General features: G+C 54.2%; 1 protein-coding gene and 1 long non-coding RNA gene across 2 annotated transcripts; one reads left to right on the top strand and one right to left on the bottom strand.

Annotated features, from left to right (window-relative positions):
- Positions 1 to 306: 306 nt before the first annotated feature.
- LOC141370983 (uncharacterized) lies at positions 307 to 6,055 on the bottom strand. The gene is made up of 3 exons (XR_012375542.1): positions 5,960 to 6,055; positions 1,448 to 1,520; positions 307 to 544 (listed from the first exon to the last, which is right to left on the bottom strand). It is a non-coding gene; the product is annotated as an uncharacterized lncRNA (long non-coding RNA).
- On the top strand, positions 5,528 to 7,344 carry HOXB13 (homeobox B13). Its single transcript, XM_025859145.1, has 2 exons — positions 5,528 to 6,131; positions 7,091 to 7,344. The coding sequence occupies exons 1-2, from the start codon at positions 5,528 to 5,530 to the stop codon at positions 7,342 to 7,344; spliced, it is 858 nt and encodes a 285-aa protein (XP_025714930.1).
- The last annotated feature ends 9,332 nt before the right edge of the window (positions 7,345 to 16,676 follow it).

Consider the following 16,676-nt stretch of genomic DNA (forward strand, 5'->3'; position numbering starts at 1 on the left):
CTCGTGCTCTGCAGTGCCGCCCTCTAGGCCCCAAATCCCTAGTGGTTTGGGCCAGATCCGCGCTGGGCTTTTCTGGCTTGAGTGCCAGGGGTGGATGCCTGAAGTCTCTCCCCAGCAAAGAAGAGGGCGCTGGAGACTTCAGCCCCAGTGGGCTTTCCAAGTCGGCGCACGTGGCAGGCGGGGAGCAGCCTGCTGGCCCGCCCACAGCTGCTGGACCAAAGGACTGGAGGCTCTTGGTGTCTGCTCAGCAACCCTCAGTTTTGCCCCCCCTTCCCTCCACTCCGGACCCCACTCACAGTTCTGGGGCTTGGCTTAGCGCTTCCTCTGGTTTCCAGGCACCATCAGGGCGGGCGGCAGCGGCCTGCGGTTGGAACTAGCCACTTCCCTTAGCAGACCATCGTTTCATTGCTCCTCAGATCCAGTGTTCTGTGCTGGAGGCCCCCATCGGCTCCTTTTGTAGCTCTCTCCTCTGGCCCTGCTTCTGAAGCACTTGGATTTGTCCTGAGAGGGTACTGATCCCCGGGATGTCGCCTGCCGGGCTTCCCTGGGTGGGGAGGGACGGCAGAGGTGATAGTGGCCTCCTTCTGCAGATCACTGTCTCCAGTCTCTGGTTCTTGTAACTCCTGTACCCGGCCATCAAATTTTCCAAAAGACCTTTCTCTAAGGTCGGGAGAGGCCCCGCCTGACTTCATTTCTGAGAGAAGGGCCTGGGCTCCCTCTCATCCCCAGTCGCTGGCAGGGCTCCGCCGCCACGACCCACTCCAGGCCGCCCTGCAGACCGCCCTTGCCAGGGGTAGGCTCCCAGCTGCCGCCCCACAGGCCCCTGCCAGACTTCGGAGAAGAACAATGGAAAATTGAGAGGACCGGAAAGGAAAAACGAGCTTGTGCACTGGGGGGAAGGAGACAGAGAGCAGTAAATCAGAGATACGGGAGAAAGAAATTGAAACAAAACAAAACACAACACAACAAAGAAATAAATGAGAGGGAAAGACAGAAAAGGAGGAAGGAAAAAATGGAAAACGAAAGAAAGAAAAAGGAAAGGAAGAAGAAGCAAATGAAGAAAAAATAGTGTAAGGGACAGATAGGGAGATGGGGATAAATGAAGTATAAATAAAGGGGCACGGGGATGGGGGTGGGCGAGAAGGTAAGCACTACTGACTGAAAGAAAGAATGCAAGAAAGAACCCGCAAAAAGAAAGCTCATTAAAATTGAAGGAAAGAAAGGCATACAGGGAACTGCAAATGTAAAAAAGAAAAGAAAGATACCAAGAGACTAAAGACGGAGGAAAGAAAATACAGAGGGGAAGAAAGGACCAAAGAAAAGAGATTAGGCCCTTTTCATAAAGGAAGCGTGACTCCAAGCAGTTTAGCGGCAGCGGAGCCCCGACCTTTCCATAAAATGAATTGTCGCCACCACGGATAAGTTCGCATTATTCTTCACGGCCGACCTGAGGCCTGCGGTCGTCGCGATCCTATACACTGTTCCGGGCGGGATGACGAAGCCACCGGGCGCTCACCTTGCTTTGCAAAAACAAACAAACAAACAAACAAACAAACAAAAAACACCATAATTTCACAAATGCCCCAAGTGGGGCGAGTGGGCGCCTCTCGCCCCCTCCCCCTGGCTGGCGGCCCGAGCCCGGGCGGGGCGGGAGCTGACACTGAGGTTCCAAGTCCCCTTTGCCGGAACCCCTGGGGGCGCGGCGGCCGCTCTCAAAGGCCCGGCTGTAAAGGTCATAGGCGGTCTGTGGGGCCGCGCTGAATGGGCTCCCGGAGGTAAACAGTCTCTTAACTTTCAACTTGGCCTTGACCTTCCTGGAGGTGTCTGGGCGGTATGTAAAGGAGCAGCTGTGAGGCTTTCAGAGCGTTTGGCTGGGTCCGTAAAGGGAGATGCGGGTGGGGAGCGGCTCGGGGGTCCCGGACGTCGGCACGGAGGCTCCCAGCAGGACACAAAGGAGCCTGTGGGGCTGGGGGAAGGGTTGGCTCGCCACCCGCTCCCCGCCCCCCGCCCCGCCCCAGGCTGGGAGGTCAGGAGGTCTGGGTTGTCCTGAGACCTCAGCTGAGCTCACGTCGAGCTCCGGGGAGGATTTGGAGGCTCTGAGCCTCAGTTTCTCTTTGTGGGAATCTCAGGCGTACTCAGGGCTGAGAGAGGCAAGTGAGAAGTGACAGGTACTCTTTAGGCCACTGTCCTTTTCTCTTCAAATAAGAACAGGCGGCTGTAGTTCATTAGACACAGATACACATACAGAAGCACAGATAGAACTCATTTTTATTCAGTTTATAAAATGCTCTCAAGAGCAAAATTTCACTTAATCTTCACAGCATTCCTGTGAGGTAGGAATTATTGTCCCCATAAGGAGACAGATAATTTTTACAGCTAAGGAGAATTAGTCCTACCTTATTTGACTCCAGTTAAGGTCTATGACAGGTCACAGACAGATGCACATACATATACATGTACAGGAAGTGGGAACACGTGTTCATATGCTAATAAATATGACATCCAGAAATATTTCCTGGGATCTAGTAGATCTAAATAAATTGCAGACTATAACAAAAACAGAAATAAAAATCCTATGGAATTTATTTGCATTGAAATGTATCTGTCTACATAGGGGTCAACAGCACAGCTGGAGAGCTTCTGCAGGGCTAGGTGTGAGTTCATCCTCTGCATTCGACAGTAATGCAGAGCTTCCGGCATTTGGCTGCTTATTTCCATGGACTTGAACTAGAACAGTACATATCCTCATATCCCAATGACAGGCAGTGTTGCTAGGAATCTTTACATTCTTGTATTTAATTATTTTTCCTTCTAAAAAATAGGATAAAACTGATGGACAGTAAAGTGCAGAAATATCAAGTGTACAGCTTGAATTTTCACAAAGTGAACACACCCAGGTAACTAGCAAGCAGATTGAGATCAAGAACATTTCCAGCACCCCAGAAGGCTTCCTTATGTCACCTCCCAGTCAGAAAACTTCCTCCCCAGGGTAATCTCTTCTGACCTCTATCATCATAGATTAATTTTGCCTTTCTTGAACTGCACAGAAATAGAATCATACAAAATCTACTCTCTTGTGTCTGGTTACTTTCATTCACATATCTGTGTGACTCATTCATGTTGTGTGCAGCGGTAGTTTTTTTATTGCTACATAGTACTCCATTCTTTGATTAGAGCATGATTTACTTACCCATTCTACTACGGATGGACATTGGTATTGTTTCTGTTTTTGAGCTCCAGTGAATTGAGCTGCTTTGGATATTCTAGTATATACCTTTTGATGGACAAAAGCATTCATTTCTGTTGGGTATATGTCCAGGAAGGGAATTGCTGGGTCATAAGCTATGATTAGAATTATTTATTTCTAAATTTAGGGATCCATATGCCTGTATTGTCATCTACCAAGTAAAAACCAGTGAAAAGGGGCTCAGGGCTGGCTAAATTGGTGGAGCATGCAACTCTTGGAGTTGTGAGTTCAAGCCCAACATTGGGCATAGAGTATACTTTAAAAAAAAAAAGAAAGAAAGAGAAAGTCTTAGTCTTTAGGTACAAATGCTGGTAGTTCCGCCTTTCATTGTTAAACAAGCAAGAGGCTATGGCAATAAACTAGTGTCAAAGAGACATCTTCTCCCTTTTCTCTCATATTGTTTTCAAATACAATAAAATCTACCCAGGATTTTGTGCTTGGTGTCTTCTATTATTAGCAATGTTTGTTGAGGGTGAGCTATAATCTCCATTACAGCCCCACAGCTCAGGGAAATTCCAGTTTGCTTGGGCCTTTTCCTGAAAGATGGCTCAGGTTCAGGTTCAGGTCGGTAAGATTTGGCATGGCTGAGCCCACCGAGAGTCAGAGTGGTTTGTTCTATATAATCGCCATGACCTTGGCATGGAATGGAAAAGTTCCTGCCCTCTCCAGAAAAACCGGGGGTTCTAGAAAACATAGACTCAGAAGGATTTGATTTGGGAGGGGTAGCAAAGGCAACAACACCTCTGAAGACTTGTGAAACGAACTGGTTTGAGTCTTCCGAGTTGTACTGTACAAAAGGGCCCAACAGAGGAGCCTCCAGCAATTCTCCCAGTGGTGGGGCTCTCTCACCCATCCCTTTTTCCTTCTAAGTAAATGTAAAGCCTGGAGGAAGCAGATAGAGGCCCTGGGCTTTCTGGACACTCAGCTGGGGTGCCAGGGTCAAGGTGAGTTACCTGGGCCTCTTGGAACGTAAGAGGAGAACTGCAGGGCACAGAGGCTAGACATCTCGGCACAGGGCAGCCTCCTTCTTTCTTGGGCTCCAGAACCCCTGCAACTAATGCATGGCCAATTAGGCCTGGCTTCCCAGAAATTCCTTAAATCCCGGAAAAGGGGGAAAAGAGCTCCTCTTTTTTGGCTGGTACTTCAGGATTTTGTAAGATCCTCTCCCATTCCTTCCTTCAGCTTTTCTCTTTCTCTCTTTGTGCTGCCCTCCCTGGGTCTCTGTCTCTGTCTCTCTCTGAATATACAGGTCATGCGTGTCGTCTCTCCGTATGCATCTCTTTCTACACCATTAAATGAAAATCCAGATCCCCTTTCACAGGCCACCTCTAGAAACTCCCATTTCCCCTTCAGATCTGAACGTTGCACGTCGGTCCCAGGCTCCAGATCCTCAGTCATCTTCCGAGAGCTTGCCCTCCTCCCTCTCCTGCCCCACCCCGATCCGGGAGCCGCCTGGGTGGCAGCTGGGATCCCAGGGGAAGGGGCTTCCCTGGCACTTCCTTGGGCAGCATATTACGCGCATCCGGAAGAGGAGGGGCACCTGCAGTGAACTGGGATGCTTGTACCCGGGACCCAAAGCCAGGGGCTCCCAGAAATACCCTCTAGTCCGCACTTCCCACCCTCCTCTGGTTCACGCGCATTCCCAGGTTCCCCTTTCAGGCGCAGAGCGGCCTCCCGGCCCCACCCCCGACTCCCCTTCTCCCCTCCATGAGACGCACACTTTATTGGGAGAGCTTTTTATTTTCTCGTTAAACCTGCCAAAGCACAGGAGACAGAGAGCCAAGGAGGGAGAGGAGGAGGCGGAGGTGGGCTGGGCTCCGGGTCTTCTCTCCCTCCGCCCTCCCACTTCTCCCCTCCCCCACCCACTCACCCCCGCCCCGGGCGCGGAGCTGGATAGCCCCCAACTGGAAAGCAGCTTTCCTCGCTGTTCTTGTTTTCAAATGCAATAAAAGAGAGGGAGAGAGGGAGAGTGGGAAAGAGGGAGGGAGGGAGGGAGGGAGGGAGGCGGGGGGAGACAGAAGCAGGGGTAAAGTATTTTCGCGATTTCTGCCAGGAAGATTTTCTGAGCGTCTCTCCCCCAGGCCACAGCCAATGAGCGCGCGAGCCCCGGCACCTGCGTCTCCTGCGTCAGGACGGGCCGGGCTGAGCCGAGGCAGGCGCCGTGCGAGCTGGGAGCGATTTAAAACGCCTTGGGCGCCGGGGGGGCCGGGGTGGGGAGAGCGAGCTGGGTGGCCCCTGGATCCACCACCGCCGGCACCCCATGAGCCGACCCTCGGCCCCATGGAGCTCGGCAGTTATGCCGCCTTGGACGGGGCCAAGGATATGGAAGGCCTGCCGGGAGCCGAAGGGAGTCGGAATCTAGTCGCCCACTCCCCACCGACCAGCCACCCAGCCGTGGCGCCTACGCTGATGCCCGCCGTCAGCTACGCCCCCCTGGATCTGCCAGGCTCCGCGGAGCCGCCAAAGCAGTGCCACTCTTGCCCCGGGCTGCCCCAGGGGGCGGCCCCGGCTCCGGTGCCTTACGGCTACTTTGGAGGCGGGTACTATTCCTGCCGGGTGTCCCGGAGCTCGCTGAAACCCTGTGCCCAGGCGGCCACCCTAGCTGCCTACCCCGCGGAGACTGCCACGGCCGGGGAGGAGTACCCCGGCCGCCCCACCGAGTTTGCCTTCTACCCCGGGTACCCGGGACCCTACCAGCCTATGGCCAGTTACCTGGATGTGTCGGTGGTGCAGACTCTGGGCGCCCCGGGGGAGCCTCGCCACGACTCCCTGCTGCCTGTGGACAGTTACCAGCCCTGGGCCCTCACCGGTGGCTGGAACGGCCAGATGTGTTGCCAGGGGGAACAGAACCCACCGGGTCCCTTCTGGAAGGCGGCCTTTGCAGGTAACTTGCCCCACTGTTTTGGGTCCCGCTGGTGCTGACTGTGGGTGTAGGCAGGACTGGCGCTGGCATGGGAGGAAGTGAAGGGAGCCGGGGCTGGTGAGGAGGAGCTCCTGTTGGCTTTTTAGGATTCTGAAGGAGAGTTCAGGCCGTTGAAGAACCAAGGTGGAGGCCCCAGAGGGTCAGTGTGAGGGGTCTGAAACCTGTGGGCCACCAGGTGCCTTCGCCTCCCTAGGAGGCCTTGGGGCCAGCTTTTCATACGACCAAGTGTTTGGTTCTTTGTGCTGCTGTTGGGGCTCAGGCCGTTCGTACCTCTCAGATCCCAGGTTTAATTCTACCAAAAGGCTAAATGACTCAATTCAGTGATTATGGGGGGTGGGGTGGGTAGGAACACAGATACTGGATATTCTGTAAAGAATTAAAATCCTCATGTTCTCTCAGATGAATTTTTCCGTTTCCAAAGGAAATTTTAGATTTCCTGCAGTTCGAACTTAGGGGTGTGTGTATGTGTGCATGTTGTGTGAATGTGTGTGTTTGTGTGTGTGTGTGTGTTTGTGTGTATTGGGCATGGGGGCAGAAATGTGTTCCTTTCTCTACTTAATTTGCCTGTAGAACCTACAAGAGTGGCCAAGAGTCTGAAAATGCATGTGAGGGTGGATATATGTGACTGTGGGCAAAGGTCCGGCTGTGTGTGATGGGTGTGTTTGCAGACCTGCAATCGTGAGGACAGTGATCGGTGAGGGTGGCCTGCAGAAGCCTGGTCTTTCCAAGCCTAAGCGGTCATCAGAAACCAGCCGGAAGTCGAGGTGTCCCCCTGCGCTTTGGGGGAGTGGAGCGCATGCGTGTCTGAAGGGTGATCTGGGTGCTCCCCGTAGGATTACTTAGCTTGTAGGGCCTGGGTCTGCACGTGGGCTTGCGGGCAGAGGTCTGAGCGTGGCTTTCTCTCCCTCCTTCTGGCTCAGAGTCAGGCGCGCAGCACCCTCCAGAGGGCTGCACCTTCCGACGTGGCCGAAAGAAGCGCATTCCTTACAGCAAGGGGCAGTTGCGTGAGCTGGAGCGCGAGTATTCCGCTAACAAGTTCATCACCAAGGACAAGAGGCGCAAGATCTCGGCAGCCACCAGCCTCTCGGAGCGCCAGATCACCATCTGGTTTCAGAACCGCCGGGTTAAGGAGAAGAAGGTCCTCGCCAAGGTTAAGACCAGCACTACTCCGTGAGGGAGATCCCTGGCTAGGGAGGTGGGGGAGAAGTGGGAGTATCCTGGGGGGACCCGGATCCTGCCAGTGCCAGGACTCTGCTAAGGGGCTCCCAGAGGTTGCACTCTTCCCAGGCCACAGCTCCTGGGCTGTCCCTCAGGGATGGCCTGGGTGCCCCCATGTGTTCTAGGGAGCCAGTGAGGCCCAGAGTTACAATCCAATCCACCAGAGTAACACACCACCCACAGGACCGGTCGCAGTCACAATCATTCATCCTGGCGGTGGCAATAATCACCATAACCAGTATGAATTACCATGATGATAATTAGTTTCATATTTTCTATCTAGAGCTCTCTGAAGAGCACTTTAGAAACCGCTTGCATGGATTGAGCTGATTATGAATAAACTTGGAGGGAGACCCAAGGCAGGGAAGCTTCCTCTGGATCCACTTCCGTTTCCAAATCCCATCCCCCATCCCAGTGACTGCAGCGGAGAGGAGAAAAGGCAGATTCATCCTTGTGACTACCGGTGCTCATTTAGCATTTTTCTAAGATGACACTTGGGCAGGATGGACAACACAGGAGGGTACCTCTCCCTCCCTCCTTCCTTCCCTCCCTCCCTGCCCACCCCCTAGGTTGTATGCCGTGGTCTCAGAAGTACCATCCTTAACTCTTAGATTTTGTCCTTGTGTGAAAATGAAGCCAGGGAGCTGCCCTCCCAAGTCCTCCTTCCTCCAGAAAAACTTGAGTTTGAGAAAGCACTTGGATAATTCACCATCTCTCATTTCCTCCCCTAAACTTTCCAAGTCTTCCTTTAACATTCCCGGTGGTTCTGTCCAGGTTATGGTTCGTTGGGCGTTTGGGAGCTGCATGAAATAGGTATGTGTGGCCCTGTAGACGTGCCTCTCCCAGGCACAAATAGTTACAGAACTAGAAGAGTAGAATGTGACCCTATTGGCCGGAATGTCGCAGACATGCTGGAATAGCCAGGCTGGAGAGAAAACCAGAAAATGGCCCTTCACCACCCATTCCCCCTCTGCTTGCTTCCCCTTGACACCAAGAGAAGTTTGCGGGGTCTCAGGCCTGGGAGATGGAACAGGCCCTTTTGTGGGGGGAAAGAACAGCGGGTGGCAGAAACCCAAAGACCCAAGTCGGGCGTCTTACACAACCGTGGCTGCAGATTTCTTTCCTTGTCTCTTTGTGCTGGTTTAGTCAAGTACCCTGAATCCTGCGTGGGTAGAGGACCATGGTGGCGCCAACTCTCTTTTCTCTGTCCACGTAGACAGAGACTTATAGTGTGGAATTCCAGAAACCTGGGGCAGACTGGCTGTTTGCAGAGCTGCAGAGCCCAGGACCCTGACACGGAGTCTTCGCCTCTGTGCTGCCTCCCTCATGTCGTGTACCTGGGCCCAGTGCCCTGTGGAATTCACCACCTTGGCTCTGCAACCAGGTCAGCGGGTTTGCCCTGGGTCTTCCTGCAGCCTGGGCTGGGGCATCCTGGCAGACATGCTCCCAGCAACCCAGAGCCCAGGCTCCACGTGGAGAGGACCTGCACCACCCATGATCCCAGGCACCAGCAGAAGCAGCCTGTGAGGCCCGCTGTGACTGTCCCAATGGCCTCTCGGAGCTGGCTCAGCCTCGTGGTTCTCCAGGAAGCCCTGTGTAGCTGAGGGATTGGGGGGTTTACAGCCTACCATCCTGGCTCCTCTCCTGGGAGTGAGTTGGGAGGCAACTCAGATTCTTCTAAATCTATCTACCAAAGAGGAACCCAGGGCTGAGGGGAAAAGCCCCAAAGGCGGCTGGTCACCCTCCCCTCTAGTGTCTCAGACTGTCTGCTTGGGGGTGGTAGTGTCAATTTTGTGATTAAAAAAAACCTTTCCAAGCCCCGTGGTCCAGTTTAAGCTCCTCGGTAAAGCGTCTGGCTCAGAGGAAGTTATTTCCTGCCATTCACATTCTCCTTCAAGCAAAGTCTCCAGCAAGTAGCTTTGAACTTCTCAGGTTCTCAAAGATAGTGTAGGCAGACCCCTCCCTCGCCGCTTCAGGAATGGTGAGACTTCAGTGCCTATAGGCATTTGGGTAGGGTGTGGGACAAATGAAGGGGGCTACATGGTGCGGGGTCCCCACATGAGGAGAGGAAAGGCCACAAAAGGGGCTGACACTTGGACTAAACTAGCCAGCCTAGGTGGAGGCCTGGAAGGAGTTAGAGACCTCGAGACTCTGCCCTCCCGGGGCTCTAACTCCTCCACACCGCTACCAGGGACTTAAAGTTTCGTTCTATTATTCGTTCGTAATAATTTCAGAACGAACAAAAGATTTGGGATTTTAGAGATTTATTTCTCTACCAGTGTGAGTTTGTGAACTATAACAAAGGCAAGGGCGCCCCCTGCCGGCAGAAGTTTGCTATTTCAGGGAAAGCCGCCGGGCGGCTGGGCCTTAACCCCCCAACCGAGCCGCTGGCTTCCGAACGCCCGGGGCCTCCGGCCTCCGGGGTTGGAGAGTTTGGGGCAGCTTGTGAGAGCTCCGGGACCCGGAGCCTCCTGGAACTGGGCCAACACGTCGGCAGATGGATCGGTCCGGCTAGCGGGAGACCAGGAGGAAGGCAAGCAGGGCAGCACGAGCGATGTGGAATAGAGAGCAGGCTAGTCGGGGCTGCAGGAGCGAGGCCGCGGCGCCATCTGCCCCCGGTCTAGGACTTCGTGCCGCCGGAGTGTTCTCTTCCTCCGCAGAGCAGTTCGCGGCGACATCCCCTCATTCCCGCCCCCGCCCCCCCGCAGGGATGTACTTGTATGGAACCTGTGCAAAACAAAACAAATTTAAATTTCGTTTGGCTTTAAATCCTTTCACGAAACCCCTTTCCACACACCAGTTTTACTCCCGAAGCAAATTATACCCCCTCCCACCCAGACCGAGCATTTAAAAATCTCTCACCTAATTTGTGTTCAATTTCAACAAAACCTATATATCTACAGTTGCTTGTCTGCAGTGATTTGCTTTTGAATAGGGCCATTTTTAGCTCCTGGGGAGCGTGTCTTGCTAAAAATTATTCAGACCGAAACATGTGAACACAACGTTGATAAATAGGTAAATTCGGACAACATTCTTATGAACAAATGCATGCGGAAGCGCACAAATATACTCCCGACAATACCCCGGGCGTCTTTCCCCACCAGCGAGGCGTAATTGTCCTCGGAGCTGCGCTCCACGCCCTCTCCCGCACCCCGAGCCAAACACCTCGGTCTTTGAGTCTCAGCAGGCGTCCAAACGGGATCAGAGAGTCCCGTCTACGCCGGCTCCAGGACCGAAATCACTTCTAACTCCAAAGCAGTTGAATTTTATTAGGCTTCCAGAGGCCGAATTAGGGGGCAGTGGTGGAGAAGTGCGTAGACGCGACCTCCGGAAGCTCTTTTCGTATCTAAATTCCGGCAGCAGCCCGGCGGAGAGCCAGGCGGGGGCTCCAGGCCTGGGGTCCTTTACTCAGGCTGGCGAACGCTTCCGGCTGCTGGGGACCCCGCGAGGCCGCTGCCCGCGGAGAATCCGCACAGCGGTGTCCCCCGCCCCCCCCGTCCCCCCTACTGTAGTCGCTCCAGAGCCGGAAGCTGCCCCTGCGGCAGGAAAAAGGCTCTGTGGAGCTCCCCAGTTCTCCCAGCGGCCCGGCTCCCCTCCTCCAACGCGAAGCAAACTGCCCTCCCCGCCTCCCCTCCATTAAAGTTTTATCCGAGGCCCTAAGCGCTGCACTGTCATTAGGTTTCCTTCGGGGGAAACTCTGTGCCGCCGCCCGCGTCTAATAGAAACCGCGGAGGCTACCACGGTGGGTTAGATACGTAAACCTGCACTAAAGCGCCAAGGCGCCCGCTGCGCTGGGGCAAAGGGACGCCGGTTCTGATGTTTTTGAAGAAATGTGTATCATATTCTACCCCACCTGAACAGTTCCTCTCCAGGAAAGGGGGGAGAAAGCACTAGAGCGGCCCTCGGCCTCTCGCCCGAGTGGGACACCCCTCCGCTCCCCCACCCCGCACCCGTCCCCCCCGCCCGAGGAGCTGATCTGGGCCTGGAGAGAGACTAGAAACATCCAGTGGGAAAGTGTTACCAGCCTTTCTGCCTCCCACAAGTTGCCTCAGTCTAGAAAGGGGAAGGGGGGTGGTTGAGCGGGAGAAGGAAAGAGTTCCACCACTGGCTTCCCCTAAATTGCCCCCCCCCCCAAGTGAGAGAGGGGGGAGCGGCAGTTAGAGTTCCATCGGCCCCAGAATGAGGAAGAGGGAGAGAGTTAGCCGGAGCCCGGAGGGGAGGGGAGAGGAGGGTCAGGGACTTTGCCATTGAACTTGAAGTTTCAGGTAGGTGGTCTCCACCGCCTCCGCCCCCACTCTCCTAAACGCTTTGCAGGAAGAGAGGGGGAAGGGTGGAGGAAGAGTGGTGATGGGGGGGGTCACCTCCGGCCTTGGGAAGGAGGGAGAAGGTCAAGCTGCGGGGGAAAGGCTGGAGAGACCTGGAGAACGGCTGGAGACGTCGACCCAGCCGAGGTCGGCGGGGAGGCGAGAAGGCTTCGGTCTGCACTGGGGAGGGGACACTCCGGCCTTCGCCCCTGGTGGGGAGCCTTCCGCGGTGCTCCCTCTCCCTGAGCCTCGCCCCGGACTCTGCTGGGAGGGGGGCACCCAGTGTCGCGCTCCTGTCCTTCCTCGTCCAGCCTAAGGTGCGCGAGCCGAGCAGTGCGCCGCTCCGAGGCTGAAACCTTCAGGCCGGCGCCTGCCGAGCTCAGGGCCTTGACTCAGGCTGAAATCCCGGGCCTGGCCTTTGCAGACAGAACAAGAGTGTTATGCGCCCATTTCTCAGACCAGGGACCGGCCGGCTCCAATACCTCCAAGAGTGCGCTTCTCCGTAATAAGGTAAACGAACTGCTCCGTGGGACTACGGCGTTACGCTCTCTCAGTCTGGGACCCGCCTCAGGAAGCCCTGGAGAGGTCTTCCCAGGAATGTGGGGCCTCCGCGGTCTAGGCGGGCAGGGAAGGGCGGGTAAAAGGGCCTTGAGACCAGAGACCCACCGCCCGGCGAGGGCATCTCCACGTTGATTCCCGGAGAGACGCGCAGCTGCCTGAGCAGAAAGCGCTTCGCAGCATGCGGGACGGGCGCGGCCTGGGCCGGGGAGAGAGGCTGTCCGGTGGGAGCGAGCGCCAGCCGCCAGGCCCCCCAGATGCCCTCTGTTTGTCTCCGACTGGATGGAGTCCTGGCACAGACAAAATTAATATTATTGTTAATGCTATTGCTATTGTTCTTATTTAAAATCACAATTCTTTACAACACACCTGTTTTTGAAAACTCGGTGAAAATTAACTGTAATGATAACATTAATGATTGACTTACCCTTAAGAGAAAGGCTCTGGCCCTTAAAAAAATAAATCGGGGGGGGGCGCCTAGCTGGCTTAGTTGGAAGGGCGTGGGACCTGATCTCCTTTTCAGAGACTTGGTAAGTGCCAGGATCTGAGAAGCAACTGGAGGGGATGCACGCTGCTGGCATACGTGGACTGGGGCTCAGGGCCCTGACCGACAGCCACGGGAGGGGGTCACATGCCCAAGTCCTTAGGCACTGACACTGCTAATCCGTTGGTTTTAGGGTGGACAGGGTAGTCTACAAGCACACTCAGGACTCACAGGTACCCCTTTTCCCTCCACCCAAGCTGACTCTGCTCATGCCCCCTTCAGAGCTACTGCTATCACACTGGCAAAACCTACAATTGAGTGCACACTTTATAAAATGAGGAAATTGAGACCAAGAGAGGGTAAGTTACTTGATCGGTGTCCCTCAGCCTGCTGTGGCAGAGCTGATCCCCAAAGCAGGAACTCTCAATGTCTGAGCTCCTCTGTCTACACCACCCGGAGGGAATAGGAAGCCCGGTCTCTGCCCACATGCCTCTTTTCACAAGGTCCCCTAGACACTGACAAATGCCTGTTTCTATCAGCAGCCAGTCCCTGATGCCACACAGGTGCACTTAAACTCCCTAGATCTAGCTTCTCCTGGGTACACCAGGCAGATTTGCATAACTAAAAAAACAAAACCGGGATTAAAGACAAATGGAAATTTAGTTCAATCCCCTACTCATTTACCAAGTGCCTACTGCATGCAAAATCTCCCACTGGGGGTGTGAGGCTGTAGAAGAGACAATGGAAAGACCATCTCCCATCCGCCTGAGCCCTGCCTCCCCCTTGCTGCCAGATCTTGGGTCTACAGCTTCCTCAGATGTGACCTCTGACGTGGGGTGTTGGGGTCCATGACTACAACCGGGACAAATCTTTCTCACAAGGAGTGAGAAAGATTCGCCCCTCTCCCCATGGCATCTGGGGGAGTTTCCCCCAGGTGGAGTGCACCTCGAAAGACGTTTATAATATCAAATCCGGGAGGGAAGATGTCTCGGGGAGGAGGCTGGAAAACGCAGGTTGTGCAGAGAGATCGGTGGGGCACGGGCTCTGGCTGGGCGGGGCAGGTCGAGGAGCCCGCTGGACCCTTAGCACTGGGTTCTGAGAGCGGGGCGAAGCCTGCGCAGTGAGCAGACGCTTCTCGCGGTTCACACGGTGACAGCCCCTTGCCGCGCAGGCGGGCCTGCACCCGATGTTGGTGTCGGCGCCACCGGCCGGGCCCCGCAGGCCCCAGGCAGGGGAAAAGAGACCGCTCTCGGAGAGTGGGATCGCTATCCTTCCTGAGGACCTTCAGGCTCCCCGATTCTAGCCTCGCCCAAGACCTGCGCTTGGCCTTTGTCTGATTGATGGTTAAAAGTTCGCTGCCCTTCCCCCTCCAGGCAGGGTTTTGTCATTGAACTTGAGTCAGGCCGTCAACATTCCTTCACCCCTCGGGGAGCTGGATCCGGACGCGGAGCGGGTGGAGAGAAAGGGGGCAGGGGAGGGTTGTGGAAGGATCCGGAACGCGAGAGGCCGGGCCTCTCGCAGCCAAGTCTGCACTGCTTTATCAACAAGCGTCTGTTCTTTGTCTTCCACGGAAAACTCGCACGGTCTGCATTAAAAATCTCGGTTATTGAGGCCCTACGGCAAGTTAGAGCAGTATTTTAGTCAGGATGGACATAATGTAACATTTCATTTTCCCTCTTTCCTAAGTCATGTTTTCTTACCTTATTTTTAGGCAGCAAAATCCCTTATCTTTTTTTTTTTTTAATAACTAGGAAAAACAAACGCATAAATAGCAAAGGAGGGGCGCCTGACTGGCTCAGTCGGTGGAGCCCGGGACTCTTGATCTCAGGGTCGTGAGTTCGATCCCTATGTTGGATGTAGAGATTAAAAATAAAATCTTAAAAAAAAATCGCCAGCGAATAATAGCTAAATCAGATGAATTATTGGAGAACATTCGAGGAGGTCATGCCGAGACCGCCGCCTCTATTTTCAAAGCGCCCCTCCCTCGGCCGGGTCGGTAATTCCAGCGGGCGGCGGCGGAGGCCCAAGGAACCCTCGGTCTCCTCAGGGTCTGGAACCTTGAACTTAGTAAATGGGGCGTCCTCCCCATCCCCAGGTCCGTGGCCGAGGAAATACTGGCTTGCGGAGACGCCAGACCTGGGATCCTGGCGAGGCCTTCCCAGCGACAGGCCGGCGGCGGAGGCTACGCAGAGCGGCCTGTGGAGACGGAGATGGTGTTTTGGTTTTTCCTTTTTCTTCTGTTTTTTAAAGGAATCTAGGATCCTGGAGCAAGGGAGGATCAAAGACTCTATCCTGCGGTCTCCTCCTGGCTTCATAAGATGCAGTGTCATGGAACGGGGCGCGCAGGGCAGGGGGGACACGCAACTACTCCGGGTCCCCCCCGCGAGGAGCCCCGGCGGCTCGGCGACCGCCAAGAAGGCTCCCAGTCCCGGCGAACCAACGAAAAGCTCCTGGCCTCCTGATTTGGGGCCGGATCAAGAGCCCCGGGGCAGGCCCACACTGGCAAACCCGAGAGGCCAGAGGGAGCTGTGAGGATAATGCTCTCCAAGTTCTACCCAGCCCCCCATTTGGCTTTTACCTGCTACAGGACTCGGATCAAAGGGGTTTGTCGTTTTATTTTCCTCTGCAACCTTGGATCCTCAGGCTTTCTGGGCCCTGGAAAGAACCCAGTCAGGCTTTCTCCCTTTGTCTAACTTTGCGGGGGAGGAGGGGGGGAAGAAGCGTGACACCTGGGTCAAGTTCACCGACCTGGGCCGCATCTTTTAGGGCAAGTGGGGCCACGGTTGGCACCCGGATCAGGAGAACCCTAAGCAATCGGGACTGTGTGTGTGTGTGTGTGTGTGTGTGTGTGTGTGTGTGTGTGTGTGTGTATGTGGGCGTCGGGGGCGGGGGATGACGGGGAGGAAGAAGCTGCGAGAAGGGCTTTCAATTTTAGTTTGTTGTTCCGCTCTCACAACCCTGCCCTCCCCTCCCCTCCGCTCTGTACAGGAGAAATCACTCGATCGGAAACGAAGCCGTTTGTTTGGGAAAATAAATGCAAAGATCTCATGGAATGAGCTTCCCAGAAAGGGTAGTAAGTTTTGGGCACTTGGGTGGTTTCTGCGTTACTCCGGTGCGGCATTTGTGAAAATTAAGGATTTACAGGGTTGGACACAACGGTTTCAGTGGAATCCGATTCAGAGTAAAAGAGGCCACATCTACAGTTTCCCAAAGGCTTTAGACTAAAACACATTGAAATGATTACCCCCAACATTCCTGCCTTTAAAAAAAAAAAAAAGCCCAACCCTCAAAGTGCAAAAAACATATCCAGATCTCAGAGAATAAAATAAAAAATATATAAAATAAACCCACACCTACTTTTTTAAAAAGATTTTTTATTTATTTGACAGAGAGAGACACAGTGAGAGGGAACACAAGCAGGGGGAGAGGCAGAGGGAGAAGCAGGCTTCCCACCGAGCAGGGAGCCCGATGTGGGGCTTGATCCCAGGACCCCGGGACCACGACCCAAGCGGAAGGCAGACCCCCAACCGACTGAGCCACCCAGGCGCCCCCAACCCACACCTACTTTTAAAACTTTTTAATACAAAACCGTTTTAAAAATTTGTTTTTTCCATTTGTGATTTCAGGACTCCTGTTTTACAAGCCCTGTATAATAACTTCCGTGCCTTCTCCTCCCACCTTAGTTATACGCAGGCTGTCCTGGTTTTCTTTTCTTTGTAATTAATTTTTTTAAAGCAAGCTCTACACCCAAGGGGGGGGCTTGAATCAGACCCTGATATCAAGTCCGCATGCTTTACTGACTGAACCAGTCAGGCACCCCGTGATTTTAAAAAACACTGTACTTTGGTTATATCCTAGACAATTTCCCAAGTTATTACAGTCTTCAAAATGCCATTTAAAAAAACGCATAATATGCAACAAAATGAGCTGTCATAATTTAGA

Source organism: Callorhinus ursinus, unplaced genomic scaffold, assembly GCF_003265705.2.
Source record: "Callorhinus ursinus isolate GAN/ISIS: 27379988/994484 unplaced genomic scaffold, GSC_fseal_2.0 scaffold52, whole genome shotgun sequence".
In the NCBI taxonomy this organism is placed as follows: Eukaryota; Metazoa; Chordata; class Mammalia; order Carnivora; family Otariidae; genus Callorhinus; species Callorhinus ursinus.